A 17,189-nucleotide genomic window follows, 5' to 3' on the forward strand; every position below is an offset into this window, starting at 1 on the left:
GTGGGATTCTGATCCAGAGAAGCTGGGACAAACAGCAATGTCTACCTACACGTGAAAATGGAGAAAGTAGAGGGAGATTCTGGGGGAAGGGTGTTTGCTAATGAATCAGAGAAGGCGGTGGTGTCGGGGAGAAACCTATGTCAAATGTTGCCGTATGTAAGTTCCTAAGAAGTTACAATGAAAATAACAGCTGTTTCTACAGATCACAGTTTATCTGCACTAGGGCAGCTTGCTGTTGCACAGAATCCTGGTGGACTATGCCTGGAGTCCTGAACAGTTGGAGACATCTCTGAGTCCAGTTGATGGTTACCTGGCTTGCTCCCATCCTTGCATAATGGTGTGTTTGCTGCGTCCACATAAGGCAGCTCTTGGGGTATCTACCCACAGCCTGAGCTCTGCCCTGAGAGTTGCGCAGAGAAGGCTGTTGTTTCTCACAGGTCAGCCCTTCAGCTGCTAGAAGACGGACCAGGTGTCTGTTGCTGCTAGCACCACTCTTTTCTAAAAACCTCTTCCCAGGGCTTCCTATAGTTCCTCATAAATAATGATGTTTCCACCCTTCCCCACCCTGGTCACTCTCTTTTGGGCATCCTTTAATGTGTGAAGGATTGGGGGCATGCGGGGTATGGGGAGAGGGTCACCAGTCTTCTGGTCATAGCATTTAGGGGCTACTCTAATGGAGGTGATAATCCAGCAACCCACCTCATTCTTTTCTTGGCTTTATTTACTTGGCCACCCCTCTAGACAGTGTAAAATATTATCCCCCTCTCTTATCGGTTATCTATCAACCTATCTATCTATCTGTCTATCTCAGATGTCTTTAGATATTTGATTTTTTGCCCCCTCTCAACTTATATCTTCAGCAGCTCCTCTTGCCTCCTTAGCCCTTACCTTGGGCTGGGGTTGGGGCTAGGGCTGGGACCAGCCCCACAGGCTCCCAGCTAGATGGAAATCTTTCTCCAGTCTTCGTCAGATCCAGCATCTCTGGCTCCTCTAGTTCTTGGGGTAATTGCAGAAGGGCCTTTGACCCTGCTGCTCTCACTCCAGCACTTGACAGCAAGGACATTTGGACCCTGACATTTTGACCTCCTTGTACACTTAGATCCTGAGAACTCTGCCTTGTGAATATTCTCTGCACCAAGAAATCAATAGAAGCAGAGTCTTTTCAGAAGTTTCGCAATGAAAAATACCAGAAGAAATAATCACCCTAAATAAAACTGCCAGTAGCTAAACATGCAACTTGTGAGGAAGATCTTTGGTTTGCTGAATACAAAGTTGCAGAGGCCAATATAATGACCCCAACATAAAAAGACCCTATTAAGTGAAGGATGTGGAGAGACTGGGGACCCCCTTCCCACTCCCCCTAATCCTTCACACATTGAAGGATGCCCAAAGAGGGTGAAAGGATGAGGAAGGATGGAAAACCACGTCATTCATTAACAGGAGCTATAGGAAGTGCTGGAAAGATTTTACTAGAAAAACAGAGGAGCCGGGACAGGACTACCCCCCTTCAGCCCTAAAAAGGAGGACCACAGTGGTGGGGGTGGGGGTGGGGATCCTGGAGCAAAGAAGGCTGAAGCCAAAGAGGCAGGAGGTTGCGAGAAGGAACCGCCAAGAAGAGAGACCTGGGAATGACTGTTGAATTGGGAATATTTTTGGCACCCTAATACCATCCAGCATTTTTAAAATGTTTAGCATGTGCCAGGCATTGTGCTAAGTACTTTCCAAACTTATCTTATTTAACCCTCATAACAACATAAGAGGGCAACATTATGATTATTTTCCCCACTGAAGTCCAGATGGATTGGACACTTGCTGGAGGTCTCACAGGAAGTGACACAATGCAAATGAACCCAAGCTTCCAGAGTTTCTCTGGAAGGCGGAGGTGTTTCACTGATCGCCCTGCATGATGTGGCATTCATTCCAACCACTCTCCAGAGACGGCTCCACAAACTCCCAGAAAAGACTGGAGTGGAGAGTTCTCCAGGCTGGGTGCCCCCCGACCCTCCCACAGGCTCTGTGCCAGTGGGCAAACCTCCCCCGTTCCAGCTGTTCCAGGATAGAGCCCTGGGCAGGGCTGAGCAGCCACCTGGCCTCGTCCATCCCAAGAAAACAAAGCTGGGAAATTCCCCCTGCCTTGTCCCCGCCCTGGTGCCTGCATGTCCTGCCTCTGTAGCCGGGCCAGGGACAAGCGTGTGGGCTCCAGGTACAGAACTCCCGAAGTCAAGGGTTTCAGGTCACACTGGCAAATCATTTTGCGAGCGGATGCCACGGGTCTCTTCTCAGACTGGGCAGCACACAAGGTCAGCGTCAGCAGATCTGACCCTAAAAATAGGCTCTTGGATGCCAGTCGGGGTGGCTGGGTGTGCTGCTGCCACACGCCCCACGGACCAGCACCTACTGACCTGGCCAGGACCTGGTGCGCAAAGGTAAGCCCCTTTGGTGGGAGGCTGGCACCTCTTGGGTCCAATCAAATGTTCTTTGGGGACCTGGGTGTGGGGATTAGAAGACCCCTTTCCACGCTGTTTCTGGAGCGGCAGAGAACAGCTGACATCTTTTCCGTTTGACAGGCTTCTTCTTTCCCCTTCTTTCCCTAGAGCCTCCAAGAAATTTTCTCCACTTCCCTTCCTCTAAATCTAGGCTTCCAGTTCAATGACCATTTCTAAAGGATAATAGGGCAGTTTAAAGCTCATCGGGCCCTTCTGAGGCCCTGGATGCATTGTATCGCGTATCATATTCCAGCAAGGTTCTCCATTTATCCATTTAGCCAGTAGAGGGGAAAAAAATCTCAGCGGGAGGTGGGGGCAGAATGGCCCTAGAGACTCCAAGAAATTTTCTCCACTTCCCTTCCTCTAAATCTAGGCTTCCAGTTCAATGACCATTTCTAAAGGATAATAGGGCAGTTTAAAGCTCATCGGGCCCTTCTGAGGCCCTGGATGCATTGTATCGCGTATCATATTCCAGCAAGGTTCTCCATTTATCCATTTAGCCAGTAGAGGGGAAAAAAATCTCAGCGGGAGGTGGGGGCAGAATGGAGACACCCGTAGTGACTCACATCAAGCATAGGGCAGCACAAATTACAACTAAGTACTCCAAACCCCGGGGATGAGAACTCTTCCTGTGTCCTAGGTAACGCTGAGCATCCTTTGGACACAGTGACTATTTTTGAAGCTTTTCCCAGTCCTGGTGGGAGGATGGGGTAGGGGATGACTGCTCTGGTAGAGATGGGGAGACTGGGTCACGGAGGGACTTGGCCTCTGGACCAAGACAGCAGCGCGTGTAAGCAGGATGGTGGGAAGATGTCTTGTGTCTCAGACCAGGGCTCTCCCATTAGATCCTGGGCCCTTGTCCTGAGGCCCCAGTGGCCCCTCACGGGCCTGGAACCCAAGGAGTGGGGGGCTCTGACTGTTCAGAAAAGCTGAAAACATTCCAAGGGGAAAAACTGCTGAGTAAGATGCGAGAGGGCACGGGGTGTGTGTGGGGTGGGGTCTCCTCGCTTCCGATCCCAGCATCTGAGGGGCTCTGGTACTTAGTGTTTGTCCTGTTGCCCTTCCATTGGGACGCCCTCCTTGTTGTCTTCATGGCACAAGCAGTTTGTTCTCACCAAATGACATTTGCAAACAACACCTGAAGGGCTTCTGACTGAGTCCCGTACAAGGGAAGAGCCTTGGGTATTGGGCGGGGGGGGGCAGTGGGACGTGAGAGAAGGTCTGAGGAGTGACGGGGAGGTCAGAGGCTCTTCGGGGGCAAAAGCAGATCTGGGCTGAGGGTGAGGGGGGGACATTGGTCTTCTACCATCTGATAAGCTGAAGCCCTCACAGGGGACCTTTCAGTCCTGGGGTGGCACTGGGTTGGAGGGGACTGAGTCCTGACGGAGGGTGGAGTTCCTGTGGCTGTTGACAAACTCGAGGGGGACAAGGACCAGAGAGGGGCCCTGAGGCCGGGGGCTTGGCTGTTAGTGTTCCCTGCAACCCTGGTGACGCCCAGCTGGGTCCACTTGGGGAGGCGGCAGCCTGACCTCCACGGAGCCAGGGTTGGCCTTCCCCCGACGCCGTGCAACCCTGTGAATCGTTAAGGGGCCCTGGCTGACCGTGTGCCAGGCATGGTTCCGAGAGCTTCCTTTCTGAGTAGTAGCTCACGTACTTACTCCTCAGATCTGCGGCAGCCCTGGGCGGGGTGTACCTTGTCGAAGTCGCTTCAGTTGAGGAAACTGAGACACAAGGCGGTGGAGTGCTTTGCCCGACATCACACAGCCCAGACCGTAGTGAGGCCAGTGCGCCTCAGGGCCTGACGGCAGAGCCACTGTGCTTGGGTGTCCCTCCCGTGGGGTGGGCTGGGGGCGGGGGCACGCCTCTCTCTCTCTCGCTTCCCCCCCGCTGCCTGAACTCCCACCTGGGCCTGGGGGCAGCCTCTCCAGGTCCCGGTGCCGGGGAAGCTGGGCTGGGGCTGCGCAGGGGGTAGCTGCGTTCGTCCTCTGCAGCCTGACTCCAGGGCACGCACGTGGTGCTTGACTTTTCGCTTCAGGTGAGCCTTGATGGTTCTGGGCCTACCACTCGCGCAGTAAACAGGGGATCAAGTCTCATCACGGCCTGGCATGGCCACCAGGTGTCAACAGGCTGGAGAGAGACCTTACTCCCCCTCCCAAAAGCCTTGCCTGTACTTCACCCAGGAGCAAAGGAGCCCCATCACTCAGAGGAGGATGTTCAGACTCATTAGCGCCCTGACCCATTTGCCACAAGTACAAAAACCCCTGGTCCCTGCCAAACTGCTTTACCCCGCTCCCTTACTCTCCCTTAGCTAAGTGCTAAGCTCAGCACTTAGCTCCCAACACAGCTGGGAATTCCCCACCCGCCCCCGCCGCTCCTGTCCCCCTACATGACACGCTCTCCGAGTCCACGTCCATGTGTTAAGGACTCACGTTATCTCCTTTAACCAACAAGCAGGGAGGTGCCAATGTTATCCCCATTCTGCAGATGAGGAAGCTGAAGCCTGGGTACGTGAGCCCCCAAGGCCAGTGAGGGCTCTTCCACAACTTCCCACTGCTCTGGGGTTCACGTGGGGAGGGAGGTCTAGGCCCAGGCCCGCCCTCAGGAACATATACCTTGTGACTAAGATACAGTGACCTATCTAGTGGCCTGGGTGGGGATGCTTGGCTGCCTGGGTTGAGGCCCAGTCATACCACTTACTAGCTTGGTATCATGTGACTAAACTCTCTGACCCTCGTTTTTCTCATCTGTAAAGTGGGGGCAGCTATTCCCTATCGAGGAGGTTTTGAGAGTAGATAATCACCAGGCACATGTTAAGAGTCACCGAGTGTATTGGTCATTTCGCTGGGCCCTGCCAGGGCCTGGGTTTCTCAGTGAGCTTTTGTGGCATCTTGAAGAGGTGGGAGCGTGGCCTACAGCCTTCCCAAGGTCCAGAGCCTGCCCCGTGCAGCACTGAGACACCGGCCTAGTGAGTAACAGTGGTGGGGACAGGAAGTGAGAGGTGGTGAGACCATGGTGAGGGCTGCACCCCGCCAGTCTACCCCCCATCTTTCTCCCACACAAGGAAGCCTCATGTTCTGAGGTGACACAGAGTGGGCAGTGATTCTTGAAAGAGCAGGGCTAAAAGGCCATCTGTTCCTGAATTCATGAGCTGTGTAATTGCCTGCAGTGTTTCCACCACAGCTGGCCTGGTCAGACATCATGGCCTCTTGTCTCCTGACCCAGAGCTCCCTCAGCCCCACTGGGCCGACCACAGAGATCAAGTCCATCCCGGCCAGCCGCCTTGTCTAAGAAGGAAGCCACATGTGAGCATTCAGCCTCCTCACAGTTTCCAGGAGGCCCAGACTGAGATTGGAAAAATCAATTAGGAGTTCATAAATTACCACCCCGAAGCATTTTGAAACCATCTGAAGAGTTAATCAAACAAGTTAATGACATCAACACCATCTTAGAAGAAATATTAAATTACCTCTTTAAATGAAGTCATTTCTGTTTTTTAAATAAAAGGATTTTCTATTAATTTACATAATTGCCTCCTATTAACATACTTGCCAGAATCCAAAAGAAAAAAGTATCTGTTAAACTTGGATTGTGTCTGATACATTAGGAATTAAATTATAGCAACAAAAAATTCCTAGGGTTTTTACGGCCAGGTTTTAATTTTTTAAAAATCCCACAACTTTTATTTCCTAGTTGGGATCGTTTTTGTAGATTTAAGATGAGTAAGGACAAGCATGACTTGCAGTAAATTAAAAATATGTATATGTATATATGTATACTGCTGCCAAATTCTGCCCCTCCACGTACCCTGGCAGTAGGTATTACTCTCCTAATAGAGTAATTTTCCCAACCACAATAACATTTGTACCCTCCCTCTTCTTTCAAGGCACATTCCAAACCCAACTTGGGTGGTGTCATGGAAAAAATGTGGTATGCATGCAGCACACACTAACTTTCCCCCATGAGCCCAACGCATCAAGGAACGTAAATATGTGATATCCACAGATACAGAATACCTTCAAATGAAGAGGACACATTTTTAAAAGATTAGATTATAACTGCTCTACTAGACCAAAAACTTGAAGAAGGCAGAGACCTTTCTGGCCCAGCCCATCCCTAGTGCTGAACAGAGGGATGTGAAGGCGTGCCGGGGCGGGCAGGGCCAGGCCGAACATCTGAGGTGAAGTAAAAAAAAAAAAAAAGGGAATTTCCTGGGTCCAGTGGTTAGGACTCTGCGCTTTCACTGCGGACAACTCGGGTTCAATCCCTGGTTGGGGAACTAAGATCCCACAGGCTGCACACGTGGCACGGTCAAACAAACAAACAAACAAACAAACAAAACAAGGCCACTTCCCACGCCCACTCATGACCCACCAGAGCACCCCTGATGTTGGCTGACTTAGCCTAAACCAAGACCAGGGTCAGGCAAGTCAAAGAGCCCCAAGGGATAGGGAGGGACGCTGCCCTCTTCATTTGAGGTCTGCCTCCAGTCAAAGGGGAAAGAATCTTATTTCAGAGGTGGATTTACCCCAAAGCTTCAGAACCCCCTGCACCAGCCTCTTCTAAGGCTCTGCACCTATTTGTTTTTCTTTTTCTTAAAGAAATGGTATAAATTTCAGGAGCCATAAAACTTGACTCCCTTTTGGTTTCCCGGGAGGCACTGAGGGACAAGAATGACTTTGTGACACGACCTAGGCCTGGTTCTGCCACCAGAGGGCTCAAGGAGGACACAGGCCTGCCTTTGGGGAGCTCACACTGACTGGGAGGGCACTCAGTGCCACATGTGATGTAAAGAACACCTGGCTAGGCCTTGTTCTGAAGGCCACCTTCCTGTGCCTCAGCCCATAGGTTTAGGGTGCGCATCTACTACATCCAGAACAGTTCTCAAATACAACTTTCACAGGCTTTTTTTCCCCCTCCATATACTCAAGTAATATATGTTCAGCACAGAGATTTATAGAAAAGATGGTTCCTTAAAAAAAAAAGAATCGCATATAATTTCATCATTCTAAAATAAACATAGAGCCAGTGTTAATATTTTGGTGACATGTATTTTTGTATAAGAACGGAATCAGACTGTCCACGCTGCTGCATAAACTTCTGGTATCTTCTCTCTACCAGCACAAGCCTCTTCCCCTTTCTCAAACCCACCACGAACACAGCTGTCTGTCCTAACAATTTCACTGAAGGTTTGGGGTGACAAAGAGAGGGCTTACACTGCCAGGGGGCACCGCAAAGTTAGGCATTAGGGTCACTTTTCTCAGGAGTCCCGTGGCTATGTGCCCTGGATGCTTCTCACCTGGCTGTCTCTGGCCCCAAGCCCTCCCTTCGCCCCTCCGCAGCAGGGTCCCTCACACCCCTTCTGGGGATGTTCTAGAGGCTTGGAACGCCCCTTGGTTTCTTGCACAGAACAATTTAGCTCTCTTTGTTCACTCCATCACTTTCTGAATCACGCTTTAGGACTTACCTTTTCCCCAAGAAAAGGATCCTTAAATTGTGTTTTTTTGTTAAGCAGGAGGCCTGTTCTGTGGCTCACACTCCTGGGCATGGCTACCCGGCCAGTCTCTGCAGGCTCAAGGGGTCCACTTATGGGTTTAAGTTTCCCACTCTAATGAATGATGCATCTCTCCACTGGGCTTCTCCCATCTTCCACCTTAGAAAGCAAAAGAATTCAGGTTGGGTTTTTGTTTGTTTGTTTTTAAAATCGCCTTTACCCCTCTTGTTACAGCTCTTTTATTAAAGAAGAAAGTGAAGCTCAGGGAGGATAAGATCTGAGTCCTCAGTGATTGCTGGGGCTCTGAGAGCAGAGAAGAGCCACAAGCCAGTGAATGTGGGGAGAGAGGGACAGAGAGGTAGAGGAGCCCCAGGAAAGAGCCAGGTCCTGGGAACACGTAAGATGGAGTGAGAAGTCACGAGCAGCTTCCAGCCCAGACTGTTCTATTTGGCCAGCATAGTTAAAAAAATATAGACATGGTTATTTATTATAAAATAGGATTATTTATTAAAAGAATCCCAAAACAGAAAACAGGAAAAAAATCTCCCTGAGTCCTGCCACTGCCCACAGTATTGATATTTTGCTGGGTTGTTTTTTTTTTTTCTAGTTAAAAACAAGAACAAAAATATACAAGTTAGTTTTTTTCTTAATTGAAGTACAGTTGATTTAGAATGTTGTGTTAGTTTCAGGGGTACAGCACAGTGATTCAGTTATATACAAGAATATATATATATTTTTTTTTTCTTTTTCAGATTCTTTTCCCTTATAGATTATTACAAAATATTGAGTACAGTTCCCTGTTAGCACAGTAGGTCCTTGTTGGTTATCTATTTTATATATAGTAGTGTGTATGTGTTAATCCTAAATTCTATAAGGGTTTTTTTTATATATATAAAGTCAAATCATGGTGTCAAAACTATATTTTTGAATTCAGATTAAAGCCTTTCCTCACTGCGCAAGGGAAACCTTTAACCAAACACGAGCTGTACCATTGAAAAGTCTGAAATGGAGTCAGGATAGGGATCCCTATTTTGATTATTCCTGGAAATAGCTTCTCAAAGGCAAGGGCACTGTTTCACAGAGGAAAATGGCACTCCAGATCTTATGGGTCAAGTAACACTTGGCCCTGCATTCTCTGTTATCACAGTGTCTTTAAATGCTTTAAAATTAGCAGTATCTTAGTTTGGGCTCCCTCAAAGGTGGACGCTGAGACCAGAGTTTGGGAACAAATTGTTTGTGAGATGTTCCAGAAAGCAGGTAATCCCCATGACCAGCACAAAGACCAGAAAACAGCCTCAATCAGGGAAATACAGGGGCTTGAGTGAGGAAGCCTTTTGTGTAAGGGAGCTGTCCACTTAGGCCACAGGGATCTCAGCTGAGGAATGTGACAGGCCAAGGATAGCCTCTGTTACAGCTGCCTCCTGACTTAAAATTTTAAAATCAGCAGATTTCCCACAAAACTCTGGCTTTCTGACTTTTCATAAAACTATCCAACCATCTGCGCTTGCATTCCCACATGGAATGGCAAGCTGCCACCCCCTTCAGTGGGGGCATTTGCTCTCTACTCTGCCACAGTCCCCACCACTCCCTGATGCCTCCTACCTGAGGCCAATAGTTAGGCTCTTAATTGTTTGTTTTATTCTTTAACACCCAATGCACTTAACTCCTCTATGTTACCTGCCTGGCCCATCCAGGAAGGAGCCTGAGTCTGCTATCCTTTGAGGAAGAGGCAGGCTGCTGCTGTACATATAGGCCACATAGCCTTCAAGTTGGCATTTGGTTTCCTGGGACCAAACCTTTAAATATGAAGCTGTAACAGGAACCTGGAGGCCTCTCTTGACAACCTGCCCAGCTCTCATTATGACATTTAGCCTGTGATTGATATTGTATGTGTCATCGAGACCTTGGCAGTTAATCTCTAGGTCGAATCTATGGAAACCAAACAGAATAGATTTGTCTTCCCCTTCCATTTTGGCTGTGATCTGGGAAACAGACACTCCCCGCCTTTCTGAGATTCAAAGATCTGGGAGCCATGCAGAGAGGGATGCACACAAGCCGCCTTCAGGATATGGAAAGATTACAGGTCTGTGGTTTCTGGACGGCTCTGTGCTTTGTTCTCGTACCCCATCCAATCTGCATGCTGGAGGATAATAGATCCCAGAGCTCCCTCTGCGTGCCAAGCCGCTCTGGGTAGACCACACCACTTCCTCTTCTGTCTGGAAATCCAGCCGAGGCTTTCAGCACGGAGATGGGGATGGGGATGGCTCCTTCCACAGTATAATGAAGGAGGACCAGCCTCCGCAAGGGTGAGGTCAGCTTCAGTAATACAAGAAGGCGGGCAGAAGGTTCAGCATGCAGTTACTCCAGTGTCTCCCTAAAATCCCTTCTTCTGAAGCCTCCTTTGGTGGCAGGCAGGGTTCAAAATGGCCCAAACCTCTAAATTTAGGTAAATGGTGCCCAGCTTTGACTCCCTTGGAAACAAGAAGAGCTGGTGCCATAGAAGGGCAGAACTCCAGACTTCTCAAAGTCAAGGCACCTCAGGCCTGCAGCGCGGAGGGCGTGGCCACTCTCAGGAGACTGAGGTGTCTGGACTGGCTCTGCTGCAGAAGTTTCAGGCCATCCCTTAAAATAACACCTCCTTCGGTGACTGGAAATGCCAGCCGCCAGGCCCCAGAGTAAAGTTTGGGTCTGAGCAAGTCCCTGCTGCAGGGGACTGCCCATCCTGTACTCTGCTCCTCACTCACCTTCCCCCGCCTCCAAATTAGCCCAAGGCTCTGTCCTGCCTCATCAGCTCTGACTGAGCCCCTAGCACAGGCCCCCCAGTCTTACTCGTTCACCCCGACTCACTCCTTCCGTTCATTCACTAGGCCATCCCCTCATTCACCTTCTGAGCACCTCTTATGTGTCAGACACCGAGGCTGAAAGCAACATGAAAGAGCATCTTCAAGGAGCCTTGGAATAAGGCCATCCAGCCCTTCCCTTGTCCCAGTCCCACACCCTTACTCTGGGCTAAATACCTGGGTCTGCATGTCAATGAGAAGATGGAAAGCATATTGAGCACCCTTCCTACCCTTCTCTTGACTCAACAGCTCCTTGACTCTTTTTTTTTTTGGCTGGGTCGGGTCTTAGTTGTGGCACGCAGGATCTTCATTGAGGTATGCGGCTAAGGCGCATGGGCTTCTCTCTAGGTGTGGCTCGCAGGCTCCGGGGCGCGTGGGCTCTGTAGTTTGCGGCATGCGGGCTCTCTAGTTGAGGCGCACGAGCTTGGTAGTCATGGCGCGCGGGCTTAGTTGCCCCGCGGTATGTGGGATCTCAGGTCCCCGACCAGGGATCGAACCTGCGTCCCCCACATTGAAAGGCAGATCCTTTACCACTGGACCACCAGGGAAATCCCAGCTCCTTGACTCTTTAACCACATTCTTGGGCAATTATTATCAAACTCTCTCTAGTTGGCGCACGAGCTTGGTAGTCATGGCGCGCGGGCTTAGTTGCCCCGCGGTATGTGGGATCTCAGGTCCCCGACCAGGGATCGAACCTGCGTCCCCCACATTGAAAGGCAGATCCTTTACCACTGGACCACCAGGGAAATCCCAGCTCCTTGACTCTTTAACCACATTCTTGGGCAATTATTATCAAACTTTAGTGAGCAACAGACTCACTTGGGAGCTTGTTAAAATACAGACTCATGGGCCCCACTCTGGCCTAGGGTGCAACCCAGGAATCTGTATTTTTAGCAAGTGCCAGATGATTCTGAGGGAGGTGGTCTTTAGATCATGCTTTGACAGACTCCAAAGAAGGGTGGCCTCTGCAGCCTATGGCCCCTCCACACCTCAACTCAGGATTCTGCAGGAGAAAGTCACAGATCCAGCTTCCCCCAAAACACTGTTAGCCAGTGATCCTTTAATTCACCTACTGTGAACTTGGGAGAATCAAATTTCCCAGAGCAGTGGTTTCAGCATTTTCCTGTTCTTTTAAAAAAAATTTAATGGACAATTTCAAAGACAAAGAGAACCAGTATGACCTTGCAGCCATCATCCTTGGCAAATCCTGCGTCATCACACCTCCACCTATTTCCCTCTCCCCGACACAATATATTATTGTATTTTCCAATAGTATTATTTTTGAAGCAAATCCCAGACATTATATCATTTCATCTGTGAACACTTTACTATGTATTTCCAAAAGATAAGGACCTGAGGTATAATTTAACTGTCTTCTGAATCTCCTGCAAATTGGTTGCTAGATCTAGACTCTGAGGACTCTGTTCAAAGATCCAGGTCTTCCTTTGGCGAGGCTCCTTTCGTGGTAGTGGTGGTGTGTTCCTCCATCAGAAGACCTGTAACGTCTGATGTCTCTTACGCTGCCAGCAGTCAGTGCTCAGTGCTTACATCCATTAGCTCATCGGGTGTTGTAAAATGATGCTTCCTTCCTTCTTTATTGAAGTTCTTCTATAAAAGAAAATTTCCCTCATCTACCCAGTAGTACAGTTTGCCTCCAAAAGGAATGACAAATGCTAGATTCCTTCCTTTCACTGGCCTGTCTTCATAATGAGCTGACTCTCTAGCATCTTCCAAAAGTGAATAATTGTTTTCAGTATCATTATGATTTAAACGTTTGATGTGTTTCTACTAACTGCAGTTATTTTTATTATTCATGCTCAAATTGTCCCATTTTTGATAAGTGGGAGCCTCTTCAAGATGTGTTCTGGGTCTTTTCGATAGGATCCTAATGGTCTTTGAAGCTACTAGGGCTTTTTTACATTCTTCAAGTCCCCCGCCTGCCCCTCCTCATGCTGCATCCTCCACCCCAACCCCTGCCCTCTGGGCAATTTTTTTTTTTCTCAGAAGACTTAGACCATGTGTTATACGCATCCTCAATTTACAGTTTTCCTCATCTCCAAAATGGAGATAATCATGGTGCCCGTTTCTTAGGGTTGTTAAGAAGATTAAATGAGTTAATAATTGCAAAGCACCTGGAACAGTGCCTAGCACACAGTAAGTGCTACATAAGTATTTGTTACATAAATGAGTAACCTTCCCTCCCCATCACTCACCTGCGCTCACGTTTCTGTCACTCCACCCTTTCCCCCTTCCCTCCAGTCTCCCAGCAGGACGAGTATAACCTCCCTTCCCAGGCTGCCTGAGTGTATTGGTCACTCAGCTCACAGAACACATGGTGCCCAATTCCTCAATGAATTCATTTCTTTGGGGACAATGGAAACTCTTCACCCATATTCCACCCGCAGAGCCTGACAAGCTCTGCAAATACACGTTCCAATCTGCAGACACAGCTTTCTAGCTTGGAACATCTCTTCCAAACCCCTGGTAAGCTAGCACAACTGCCAGCCTCCTAGTGTGAGAGCAGCCAGCGTTGACTTCAACTTCCCAACAAGTTGACAAACCCTCACGCAGCCAAGTTTCCTTCCACCCCAAGACTTCCGAAGCCCCGGAATGTGTGTGGCTGCCCAGACCACACAGGTTCTGGATTTCCAGGTGTGCCCTTTCCACTGGATGACAGCTCTTTGCAGACACTGAATACCACAGGCCTGGAATGGCAGGGACCTCCTGGGCCTTCTTATTCAGGTTCAAAATGGCCTGAGCCAGCAGACTCCAGTCACATAAAAGAAAGAACAGGCACCAAAAAAGGGGTTAAATCTAAAAGAAAGGTGGCAGAGGACAGGCAGCCTGCAGGGATTTCTTAGACCTGAAGCCTGTTTGTGTCTGCAGCAAATGTCAGAGGGTGCCCAGCATGCTTGCTTTGCAGGAGACTGGAATCTTGGGGAAGTGGTGTTTAACTGCTGTCATGGCCTTCCCTATTGACCTCTGTGGCCTGGGAAGAGGAAGCAGGAGCATAACAGGCTGGGGAAATGCCTGCCAAATCTTCAGATCACCTTATATACCCTCCTCTTTTTTGTAAAGCCCATTCCCTACCTCTGTCCCTGCTAACCGCAATCCTGACCCTCTTTCATGACCAGCTGCAGAAAGCAAAGAAAATCCCTTGGCTCCAAAATGACATCCACAGAACCGAAGACAAGCCTCAAGAATGCTTACCCGTCTGCCAAGAAGCTGCTGCCGAAGGTGGAGGAGGAGGGGGAGGCTGAGGATTATTGTACCCCCGGAGCCTTCGAGCTGGAGCGTCTCTTCTGGAAGGGCGGTCCCCAGTACACGCATGTCAACGAGGTCTGGCCCAAGCTCTACATTGGCGATGAGTAAGTGGCAAGGCCCAGCCTCACCTTTGGTAGCCAGCCCTCCCCAGGGCACAGCCCTCGCCACCTTCCTGCCATGAGCTCTTACTTTTTAGGTTGGTTCTGAGAGAACTCTATTAGCTATTAGCTGGGTTTATTTCCCTATCACAGAAAACTCAGAAAAGGGGCTTGGGCTTCCCTGGTGGCGCAGTGGTTGAGAGTCCACCTGCCGGTGCAGGGGACACAAGTTCGTGCCCCGGTACCGGAGGATCCCACATGCCGCGGAACAGCTGGGCCCGTGGGCCATGGCCGCTGAGCCTGCGCGTCCGGAGCCTGTGCTCCGCAACGGGAGAGGCCACAGCGGTGAGAGGCCCGCGTACCGCAAAAAAAAGAAAAGGGGCTTAAGCAAGATAGAGATTGGTTTCTCTCTCACATAAAAGAAGTGCAGAGGAAGGCGAGCTGGGGCTGGCATAGTGACTCCAGGGTCACCAGGGGCTCAGGCTCCCAGGCTCGATCTCCACCATCCCCAGGGTGTGGTTTCTTCCTTCAGGGTTGCTTCAAGGTCTGACACTGCTAGCAGGGTTCCTGCCATCAACTGTAGGATCCAGACAACTGGAATGCTGAAGGCACGGAAGAGGAAAAGGACATCTTCCCGAAGGGAAGTCCCACCCAAGACTTCCCCCTGCCCTTATCTGCAAGGGAAGCTGGGAAATGTAGTCTTTTATTTTAGATGGTGATAAGACCAGCAAGAAAAAAGTCAGTTCTCAGGTGGGTGGCATAAGAGCACATCACCATATGTGTCAGGAAGCACGGTAGATCTAGCAAAGTTGAGGTCACTGTCCCCTCCTCTAGATTTTTATAGTAACCATTCCCCACTCTTCAAACAATTAGGAAGTGCCTACTGTAAATAATAATAATAATTATACTTATCCTTTATTGAATACTATGTGCCAGGCACTGTGCTAAGCATCTTGCATGCATGACCTCACTTTATTTTCACTACAGCCCAATGAGAGGTCATCTAATTACTCCCATTTTAAAGATAAGGAAACTGAGGCACAGAGCAGTTAAGTAACTGGCCCAAGGTCCACAGCTCAGTAAGTGGCTGAGAGCTGGGTTTCAAATGCCGTTTGGCCTAACCCAGAAGCTTTCATCCTGACCAGCACTCCTGCTCCTCCCACCATCCCCCAGGATTCCAGTTCATGGCTCATCTCTCTGAGATGGCACAGGACCACTGCATGTGTGATTTTTAATAAACACCTTGCTGCTAAAAAACCTAGAGATAACTGTCTAGTCATGGGAAATCCAGGGGCAGAACCCCTTTTCTTTTTTTTTCTTAATATTTTTAAATGGAAAAAGTTACAAAAATTATATGCCCTTTTACACTAAATTAAACTAAATAGAGGGTTATGAAAAACAACTGCATAATCTTCCTTTGTCCTCTCTTAACTCTGCCCTGAGTAACCAGCATTAAGCTCACTTTATGTATGTTACTGCAAACATAAGGAAGTATATGCATACATTTAAAGTTTTTTTGTTTTTTTTTTTGTGGTACACAGGCCTCTCACTGTTGTGGCCTCTCCCATTGCGGAGCACAGGCTCTGGATGCGCAGGCTCAGCGGCCATGGCTCACAGGCCCCGCCGCTCCGCGGCATGTGGGATCTTCCCAGACCGGGGCACGAACCCGTGTCCCCTGCATTGGCAGGTGGACTCTCAACCACTGCGCCACCAGGAAAGCCCAGGATTTTTATTTCTTTTAAATAATTTTTAGCAGAAAAAAGGAATTATACTCTTCTGTACTTTCAATATTCCTTAGTATAGCTGTACCATAATTTATCCAATCATTTCTCAGTTGTGAACATTGGGGAACGTGGGTTCCCCTAAATAGGGACTCTATTGTTTACTTTTTAAAAAACAATAGCTTTATTGAGATATAACTTGCATTCCATAAAATTCACCCTTTTAGAGTGTACAATTCAGTGGTTTTATTATATTCACAGAGTTCTACAACCACCAGCTAATTTCAAAGCATTTCCATCACCTCAAAAGGAAACCCTGAACCCATTAAGTAATCACTCTCAATTCCCCATATTCCCCCAGCCTTAAGCAGCCAACAATCTGCTCTGTTTCTATGTATTTACCTATCCTGGACATTTCATATAAATGGAATAATAATAAATGGCCTATTGTGACTGGCTTCTTACACTTAGCATACTGTTTTCAAGGTTCATCCAAGCTGTAGTGTGTATCAGTGTTTTATTCTTTTTTATTGCCAAATAATCTCTGTACTATTTTTGCAACTTTTCTGTAAGTCTAAAATTAGTTCAAAATAAAAAAGGCATGCATACACTTTGACCTCAAATATCGCTTTCAGAAATGTGACTTACAGAAATAAGAGTATCAATACACAAGGAAATATGCACAACAATGTTTATCATTGTTTGAAGTAGCAAAAAACGGGGGGTAAATCTGAATCTCTTATCTTTTAATAATAAAATATTACATAAACGTAGTAACTATATTGTTTTCCTATTTTGAAAGTAATGTAAACTCATTGTATAAATATAGACCTCTTAGCTTCCCTATTTGTAACAGGTTAACAAGAGAACCTTCCTCATAGGATTGTATGGATTGAGATAATATATGTCAAATATTAGTGCAGTGCCTGGTACAGAGTAAGCACTGAAAAAGTTTAGCTATAATAATAAAATAGTGATTAATGTAAGGAAGAAAACTTTTAAATATCTCAAAACAACCACCCAAGTCCATCACGCCAAGCCATGCCTAAGACTGCAGTACATTTCCTCCTACACTTTCTACATGATACATTTGGTTTTAAATTCTTTTTATATAGTTGTGACAATATTGATTATTCATTTTATCTTGTCTCTTTTCCACATAGCGTCATTCATAAACTTTTCCCTTATTATATACTTCTCATATATTTCATTATAATATAATAGTAACTATAATTATATATGTATTATATCAGATGGATAGAAGGTCATTTATTTAACCACTTTCCCTA

At 48.0% G+C, this 17,189-nt stretch overlaps 1 protein-coding gene across 1 annotated transcript in view; it reads left to right on the forward strand.

The window, feature by feature from the left end:
* Positions 1 to 13,985: 13,985 nt before the first annotated feature.
* The window catches only part of DUSP29 (dual specificity phosphatase 29), a 24,015-nt gene continuing 20,811 nt past the window's right edge, over positions 13,986 to 17,189 (forward strand). Inside the window, 1 exon segment of the mRNA XM_007467519.1 lies at positions 13,986 to 14,189. Coding sequence (XP_007467581.1) covers positions 13,986 to 14,189 — 204 coding nt within the window.

Source organism: Lipotes vexillifer, unplaced genomic scaffold, assembly GCF_000442215.2.
Source record: "Lipotes vexillifer unplaced genomic scaffold, Lipotes_vexillifer_v1.1 scaffold865, whole genome shotgun sequence".
NCBI classification, from domain to species: Eukaryota; Metazoa; Chordata; class Mammalia; order Artiodactyla; family Lipotidae; genus Lipotes; species Lipotes vexillifer.